Below are 9,999 nucleotides of genomic sequence, written 5' to 3' on the forward strand. Positions count from 1 at the left end.
TCAACATCAAATGTGATAATGTCGTAATCCATAGAATGACTGCAGATAAAAAGATGAATCTTCATAGTTTTGGAAATGTATATGTATGAAAGGTTATAGTCAGGAGCAATTATCTCTCGTAATAATGTGATACTTGTACATAACACACTCAGATAATTCAACTCATAACACAAGTTTTCAAATTACCGAAATGGGAATTTTCCAAATTTAGTTTTTGTAAACGCCCATGCATGCGCTGAAGAAAGATGATGTTTTATGAAGAACAAAATCCGAATTCCACTAGCATAGCTTCATATAGCAACCTCTGTACAAAAATTACAGAGGATAAAAAATAATCATATTTATAATTCAAAATATTTATTACATCAAAAAAAGGTAATATGGATAGATAAAAGAGTTTTTGAGAAACTGTCATAAAACCAAATAATATTTTGCAGAAATCGAATAATCTTTAACAAAAAATGCGACTATTCTTTATCTCAAGTTCTTATTTTGTTGCCTTAGCTAACAATTCTTTAATCATTTTCAAGATATTTTTCTGGTATTTTGAAGGTGTTGAGTTTCCCTTTCCTGAAAAAAAAAAAACAGTCTTCAATGTTTATTTCAAACATTATTCTAAAATGATTACAAAAACACATATATATATAAAGCATTAAATAATCATAACTAGGTACTGAAAATTTTCACCCCATTCCGGGGTCGAACCAGCGACCTACGGCACCCACCGCCTAGCAAGATTGTCAAACCAGTGTATAAGTCCACTCGGCCACAACGACTTCTCCAAGAAATAAAGTTTTGTTATGTTCCTAAAGCGCTACTTATACACACTGATGCAATCTCACACACTCGCTGTGTTATTCAGTGTTTAAGATATTTTTATAAGGAGAGTGGATCTTTCGATGCAATTGTATAGAATATTTAATAGAAAGCACAAACAAACAATTATAACACCCAACCTTACATTAACCCCTAGGATCTAAACGATACATGTGATAATCAATCAATTAATATATAAAGCACTAATATATATATTTAGCACTAATATATATATATATATATATATATATATATATATATATATATATATATATACACACAAATGTATACACACGTAAAGCGTAAATGTTATCAATCAGTCATGATTTATATGAAATAATAATTATGAATAGTTATACCTTCATCGATTTTTGAACAGTTCTGTGCAGAACATGCCATTTTCCCATCTCTGCAAACACTGAGAAAACACAAGAATAGAATAATTAAAGCATTTAAAATACATAAGTGCATTCTTAATGTATCTTCCAAATAAAAGTAAAAATTGGCTATGAGTTCGTATCAAATATGAAAAATACACACGGGTAACTAATTTTTTGAATAATCATGTACGCATTTACAGCTAACGTCATCTCAGCTATATGTACGAGCTATTCTATATATTTATACATCTAACACTGGATAACGTCATCTCAGCTATATGTACACGCTATTCTATACATTTATACAGCAAACACTGGATAACGTCATCTCAGCTATATGTACACGCTATTCTATATATTTATACATCTAACACTGGATAACGTCATCTCAGCTATATGTACACGCTATTCTATACATTTATACATCTAACACTGGATAACGTCATCTCAGCTATATGTACACGCTATTCTATACATTTATACAGTTAATGTCATCTCAGCTATATGTACACGCTATTCTATACATTTATACAGCAAACACTGGATAACGTCATCTCAGCTATATGTACACGCTATTCTATACATTTATACAGCTAACGTCATCTCAGCTATATGTACACGCTATTCTATACATTTATACAGCTAACGTCATCTCAGCTATATGTACACGCTATTCTATACATTTATACAGCAAACACTGGATAACGTCATCTCAGCTATATGAACACGCTATTCTATACATTTATACAGCAAACACTGGATAACGTCATCTCAGCTATATGTACACGCTATTCTATACATTTATACAGCTAACGTCATCTCAGCTATATGTACACGCTATTCTATACATTTATACAGCAAACACTGGATAACGTCATCTCAGCTATATGAACACGCTATTCTATACATTTATACAGCAAACACTGGATAACGTCATCTCAGTTATATGTACACGCTATTCTATACATTTATACAGCTAACGTCATCTCAGCTATATGTACACGCTATTCTATACATTTATACAGTTAACGTCATCTCAGCTTTATGTACACGCTATTCTATACATTTATACAGCTTACGTTATCTCGGATATATGTTCATGTTATTTTAAAGAAAAAGTTATAGCTGCATGGTAATATACAGGCACATATTCCACAGAAATTTCTAATCCAGAAATATCAGCATATTTTGGAGGCCTTGATATGATCTTAAAAATATAAGCAGGTTTGTAAGGACTTGATATGATCTTAGAAATATAAGCATGTTTGTAAGGACTTGATATTATTGTTTTGGAAATATAAGCAGTTTCTGGGAACTTGTTATAATTGTTTCAAAAATAGAGATGTTTGTTGGGATTTGATTTTATGGTTTAGAAATATGAGCATGTTTATGGAGACTTGATTTTATGGTTTTAGTGATATAAGAATTTAAAATATTATCATGTTGATGGGAACTTAATTTCATAGTTTTAGAAATGGTGGAGTTCGAGTGCCAACTATGGTCACAAAAGTGAAACTATAGTTCACCCGAACATGCTTTAGTTTGCCGGAAGTGAATGAGTCTAGTCGAAAATTACTAACTATTCTATCACGTACTAGCGGTCTAGTTCAAAGATGGCGGACAAAGTGTGAAAAGTAGATTGAACACGTTAGCAGAGATTAAATTTTGAGGAATATATGACACAGATCACAAAGAGGTGCATGTTTTCAGTTATTTTAGTCAATTTTACTCATTTAGGCCCATGCTTTACAATTAATTTTACTCTTGCCCAAAGCATGGTAAAATGCAACAATCGATATCGAAGTCAGTCGTTCTCCACTTGGAAAGCGAGCTTAATAAATGCAATAAAAAAACTATTCTAAATTAAATGATTCATAATTTTGGGAAAATGTTCGATACCGAAAAACATGGTTATCGAGAAACAAGCTGTAGCTAGTAGATTTATTCTAGTACATCTGTGATTCTTCAACGCCTTCATCGAAAACTACAATGCAAAATTGACAATTCCACAACTGATTTGTTGCAGACAGCCATATTTTTATTTCTGAACTAAACTAAACTTCGTTCGCGTGCACTAGTTGACTAAACATGCGTAAACTAAACTCCCGCACTAGACTATAGTTTTTTCTTTTTAGAAACATAGGCATGGTTATGGGGACTTGATATAACGGTTTCAGAAATATAATTAATATAATAAAATGTCTGACGTGTTTCATACCGATTGTTAGGCCGTTCTTGGCACACTGATTTTGACTACGTATAACTCCGTTTACCTGATCAAGATATAGGGCTCACGGCGGGTGTGACCGGTCGACAGGGGATGCTTACTCCTCCTAGGCACCTGATTCCACCTCTGGTATATCCAGGGGTCCGTGTTTGCCCAACTCTCTATTTTGTATTGCTTATAAGAATTATTAAATTGATCACTGTTCGTTATCTTCGCCTTTCATAAGCAGGTTAATGAGGACTTGATATAATGGTTTTAGGAATATAAGCAGGTTTATAGGGACAGGAGCATGTTTATTATTATTATTACTGCACGTTTATTGTTTTTCTCATTATCATTTAGCGCCTTATATAATCAACACAACAATTGCCCTTTACATGCAAAACAAACTAAAGCAATCTACAATAAATAAATAAAGAAGAATATGTAATAATACTAAAAAAACATAGTAAGGAAGAGTGGACAAAACTATAAAAGATTATCTAAGACATACTAAAAGTTTATGAGAATGGGATTTCTTTTATATTGACCTGTAAAAACAACTGCTTACATATACAGAATTGCAAATTAAATGCAAGTTTAAAAAGATACGTCTTAAGTTTATTTTTAAAAACAGCTGACTTTTCGAATCGAAGATCCGGGGGGAGGCAGTTCCATAAGGTTGATAAGGACACATCGAACCGTCTTTATCCATACAGTTTAGTACAAACGCGCGACTTTAGAAGGGATAGCGAATCCGCAGACCGAAGTGTTCGATGTGGATGGTAGACTTGAACCAGTTCCTGGATGTATGCTGGAGCTAATCCTTATAGAGCCTTGAAAGTATGCAACAGGATTTTGTATTTTGTCCAAAATGTCACATACATGTACAACCAGTGAAGCTATATGAGAGGAGAAAAACTAGCCGGACAACAGTGATTTGAATTTTCTGTAACTTCTGCAAGGATGCTGAATTCACATCATAAAGAAGTGCATTTCCATAATCAAGACGGGATGTAATCAGTGATCCAACAAGTGTCCTGCACGTATCCTCCGTTATAAGAGTTTCAATTCTACCGATATTACGAAGTTGGAAATAACATGATTTAGTCAATGCACTTATCTGACACTCCATACTAAGTGTGCTGTCGAAAAACATCCCAAGATACATGAAGCATTAGCGATGGCATATCCACCGAAAGCCAGTTGATATACTGAGAATTCATTAGCCTTACGTTTTGGGGGTAAATGTGATAAATTCTGTCTTTTCCTGATTTAGCAAGAGTTTTTAGGTCACCTGAGTAAACTGCCCAATTTTCAAAAATCTTCTCAAGAACCGCACATGTGTAAGAAAACCTGAATGCATGGTGATGGAGAGCAGGAAGGCCTCTACCAAAATTGTAAATTTTATGATCCCCGGAGTAGGGTTTCTGACCCCAGGGCGAGGCCAAACTTGGTATATAGTGTTTATGTGTAAAACACTTAAATAACATCTTCTTTAGTGCTGTTGATACTATATTGAAACTAAATAAATATTTAGAATAGGGGTTTTGGTATCAGGGTGGGGCCAAAATGGTCAGTTATTAAATGGTGATGGAGAGCAGGAAGGCCTTTACCAAAATTGTAAATTGCATGATCCCCGGGGTAGGGGTTCTGACCCCAGGGTGGTCCAAACTTGTTATATAGTGTTTATGTGTAAAAAACTTAATTAACATCTTTAGTGCTATTGACACTAAATTGAAACTAAATGGATATGGCAGGTAGTCTTTTACCAAAATTGTAAATTTGATGATCCCCAGAGTAAGGGTTCTGACCCCAGGATAGAGCCAAACTTAGTATATAGTATTGATGTGTAAGTTTGCTGATACTGTGTAAAATCTAAATGTGAAAAAATGGTGAATTTCAATCAAAACCCAGGGTTATGACTTTAAGACGAGTCCAAATTAGTCATATCTTTTAATGTTTTAATGTTAATACACCTATTATTTAAAGCCTTTCATCAGTGTATGCACTTTTGAAGGCAGTGAAGTTTTAAGAACACATCTTGTTTTATACTGTTGCTGAACATTAGAATTTAGCTTGGATATTCAGAACAGGAAATTTTTTCTAGATTTCATAGCCCATGGAAGTAGTGATATTTTTTCCACTAGTATCCAGGTGACCGATAAGGCATGTGGGCCTCTTGTTTGTTTCGCATCCAGTTGTTAATATCAGAAAGACACAATTAAGTCTGTCTGCAACGCTGTTCTAGCTGTCGTTCGGATTTATAATCAAGTATACCCGAGTGTCGTAAGTTGGTTTAATTCCATGATGTTAAAATTTCACGATTCGTTACAAGGGTACCAATCGCGATGGTTTTATTTTCACGCTATATGATTATCTACTTTTTAAATTTCGCGCGCTCAGTCTCGGTGATTCACTGAAATGACCCTTAGGCTGCGACTAGTACATTGTAGTATCAACTGCTGAGTAAAATTCACAAGAAACTTAAGTTTTGTATGGTCATTTAATGAGTTCATTTTCAAGGTAGCCTTTGGAAAGTTAACATGTCTATTTTAAACTGTGTGAAAAACGGATAGCTTGGGATAAAACCTTCAAATTCCCCACTTCCCCCAGGTGCCAATTAAAAGTATCAACGACAAGCGTCAAATAACTGGGGTATTAGCGGCAACGAAGTCTGGTGTATTGCTCACTACCCAACTTTTGTATCAGGGCATCGCCGATAAATGTCACCCCTCATACAACTTTCCTAAAGACTGGGATATATTTCACAGTGAAAACAATTGGAGCAATTTAAAAACAATGCATAGATACATTGAGAAGAGCATCGTCACCTATGTTGAGACGAGTTGGATTTACCCTTAAGATAAAAAGCATTGTGTGTTTTTTATGTTTATAAAGCTCACCAAGATAAAGCCTTATTCACTATGCTGGAAGAAAAGGGAATTAAAGTGGTGTTCGTCCCCGCTGCGTGTACGGACAACCTGCAGCCTCTTGATTTTCAGATTAACGGACGATTTAAAACGCTTTTAAAATCCGAATTCCAAACATACTATGCGAACGAAATCAAAACTTCTCTAGAAAAAGGTGTCGACATTGAGAATGTTGAAATTAACTTGCAGTTGTCGTAAATAAAACCGATCTACATGTATGCTAAGTCACTTAAAGTGGTTTGTGAGAGTCATTGGTATACTTGGTCAAGACAAGGAACTAATAACAAGGGCTTTTGAAAAAGTCGGTATATAATGACAATGTGCAAATTGAATGCGACCTACAGTGTAAAAGCAGTTAAGAATATACAAGTACATGTATACCAAAATGTCATATTGTGTGTATGCATTCATATATTAAATGATGTAACTATTTTTTTTAAAAGTTTTTTTCCAGCTGATCATAGTATCCAGTTCACAAAAATAAAACAGAGTTATCTCTCTTTGTTTTTAATTATAGCCGCATTCAAATATTTTACTTCATTATTCACTAGGGTTTACTCCATATGCCTGATCAGAATATTATGGTCTATGACGTCGAATGCGGCTAAAAGATTAAGCTTCATGAGTGCAAAACATAAAATCCTGTCCAGTGCAGAAGTAATATCATGGTGAACCCGTAATAGAGCCGTTTCTGTGGAGTGACAATTGCAGTAGGCAGATTGCACGTGATTATGAAGCTGGTAAGCGTTCAGATGTTTTCAAGTCGATCTGCCACTGCTTTTTACAATATTTTAGATAGAAAGGGTAAGTTTCATACAAGTCTATGATTTTTGATAATGGTTATGCAACAGCATTTTTCAAAGTCAATGGCACGTTCGATTCTAAGAAAGATTTGTTGATAATTTGAGTAATGATTGGTAAAACACACTCCAATAATTGTTTCAGAACTTTCGTGGGTATTGGGTCTAATCCGCAGGACTTTGTTGGCGCACCATTGATAATATAATATCAGGTACCCCAGAAAGCGACACTGGTTCAAACACTGCAAAAAGGAATACCATCAGCTCGAAGAACATCTTCCATATCATGAGACATGCTCGAAGAACATAGACTATCTCTAATTTCCTCATTTTTTTCAATAAATTATTCACTGAATTTGGATACAAGATCGAATTCGTTATCATGCACAGGCAAAACTTAAACATTCGTAGTTCTCATGAGATTGTTTGTAAGCTTGAAATGTTGTTTCCAGTCGCTGCCTACTTCCTGAATTCTTTTAGTGTAGTATTGTGTTTTATAGTGTAGTATTGTGTTTTTATAGTGTAGTACTGTGTTTTATAGTGTAGTACTGTGTTTTATAGTGTAGTATTGTGTTTTATAGTGTAGTATTGTGTTTTATAGTGTAGTATAGTGTAGTATTGTGTTTTATAGTGTAGTATTGTGTTTTATAGTGTAGTATTGTGTTTTATAGTGTAGTATCGTGTTTTATAGTGTAGTATCGTGTTTTATAGTGTAGTACTGTGTTTTATAGTGTAGTACTGTGTTTTATAGTGTAGTATCGTGTTTTATAGTGTAGTATTGTGTTTTATAGTGTAGTATCGTGTTTTATAGTGTAGTATCGTGTTTTATAGTGTAGTACTGTGTTTTATAGTGTTTTATAGTGTAGTACTGTGTTTTATAGTGTAGTACTGTGTTTTATAGTGTTTTATAGTGTAGTATTGTGTTTTATAGTGTAGTACTGTGTTTTATAGTGTAGTATTGTGTTTTATAGTGTAGTATTGTGTTTTATAGTGTAGTATTGTGTTTTATAGTGTAGTACTGTGTTTTATAGTGTAGTATTGTGTTTTATAGTGTAGTACTGTGTTTTATAGTGTAGTATTGTGTTTTATAGTGTAGTACTGTGTTTTATAGTGTAGTACTGTGTTTTATAGTGTAGTATTGTGTTTTATAGTGTAGTACTGTGTTTTATAGTGTAGTATTGTGTTTTATAGTGTAGTATTGTGTTTTATAGTGTAGTACTGTGTTTTATAGTGTAGTATTGTGTTTTATAGTGTAGTATTGTGTTTTATAGTGTAGTACTGTGTTTTATAGTGTAGTATTGTGTTTTATGTAGTAAGAGTTTAGTAACCTGTATACACTTCTCCTTCAAAATTGCTTTGTGGACAGACATTCAGCCCTCCGACAATCTCTCCTGGCTGAATGAAGATCGTCCATAAACCAGGGTGTGTTTGGTCGTAAAGTGATCTCCATTGAGGAGCATGAATATCGATGGTGACTTGGAGGACCACATTGTAAGTTTTTCAGTGGATGTATCTTCGTTGATAAAACTTGAAAAGTTCAGATCGTTTTTGAATTTGCTGAATGTCAATGTCGGACAATTTCAGGTTTTCCTCTTCCTAGAAGGGTTGATGAGACGCAGCAAAGAACAAATTACAAGGTGGTCCCCAGTAATGTTTTCACTGTTGTCACATGCCCCAGGATCTGCCATTAACGGCGTTCCATACACGTTTGGGCTATTATCTCTGGTTATTAACACAGCTAAGGTATGCCCGTGAAGTGTAATTTGGATCATCAAAATGGATATTGAGATCACCTGTGATTAATAAATCATCAGGAATTACCACGAGGCTGTTTAGATACTTGACCCATTCTTCAAAGAAAACAAATTCCTGAGATTGTTCGATCTCGATGGTGGTAGGCGATATATGACACAAAGACGAATAAAGTTGTTTTTTATACCAACAAAATACTCTAGATGTTAAAATTGCGTGTACATGGTAGCTCACACTATTCTGTTTTTTTGTGGACAATCGCCAGATCCCCGCCCCTACGTTCCAGGGTTGATTTGTGAATGAAATCATATCCATCTGGTGTAAGTTCAGACAAAACGAAATTATCTGTATCATATCCTTATCATATTTCAGTTAGAACCATTAGGTCGATGTTATTTGACTGAATATAATCGTTAATATCAACAATAGTGATATTTATGTTTATGGGGACTTTTCATGGTTGTAGATTTGTTATTCCTTATTGCAACTGATTTCCTGTTTGTGAAAGATATTTTCGAAATGAAATCTAACCCCTGGAGAAATTAATGCTCTGTTAGGGGACTTCGATGTAGTAACTTCATAAAGATTGAAAATCTTACCATGTATTGCACTCCTTCAGCATTGATTCACCATCAGAGTAATGGAGTCCGGACATAAGGCAACCTATAAAATAAAGTTTATGCAAACAATATGAAAAAGTGAAGATAATGAACAATTATCAATCTCATAATTCCTATACTAGCAGAAAAAAGAAACTGTGTATTATTTAATATATGAAAAAATAATGAAAAATAACAATGAACAAATTTTATTTTTTGTAATACTGTTAACAAATGTATTCGTTACAACATTTCATAATCCATTAATGTTAATGTCGAATAACATCAATTTCAGCACACTCAAAAGACACTGGTATTCGAACTTTAATTAACAAAGTTAAAACGCGTGTGACCACCATTTGCATTCACGCATGCTTGACAACGGCGCCTCATTGATGTCACTATAGTGTTCAGAAATGCTTGAGGGATGTTATTCCAGATGTTGGTTAAAGCCTGTCCTAAATCAGCCAATGTCACTGACTGATTTGGTAAACGGCGTAGACGTCGTTCCAT

General features: G+C 34.1%; 1 protein-coding gene across 1 annotated transcript in view; it reads right to left on the bottom strand.

The window, feature by feature from the left end:
- Positions 1-340: 340 nt before the first annotated feature.
- LOC130051765 (follistatin-related protein 1-like) overlaps positions 341-9,999 on the bottom strand; it is a 21,667-nt gene continuing 12,008 nt past the window's right edge. The window contains exons 8-10 of the mRNA XM_056154390.1: positions 9,487-9,550; positions 1,176-1,234; positions 341-570 (exon numbers count right to left, since the gene is read on the bottom strand). Of these exons, the coding sequence (XP_056010365.1) occupies positions 488-570; positions 1,176-1,234; positions 9,487-9,550 (206 nt within the window). The 3' untranslated portion in view covers positions 341-487. The remainder of the gene's footprint in view (positions 571-1,175; positions 1,235-9,486; positions 9,551-9,999) is intronic.

This window comes from Ostrea edulis, chromosome 2 (genome assembly GCF_947568905.1).
Source record: "Ostrea edulis chromosome 2, xbOstEdul1.1, whole genome shotgun sequence".
Lineage (NCBI taxonomy): Eukaryota > Metazoa > Mollusca > Bivalvia > Ostreida > Ostreidae > Ostrea > Ostrea edulis.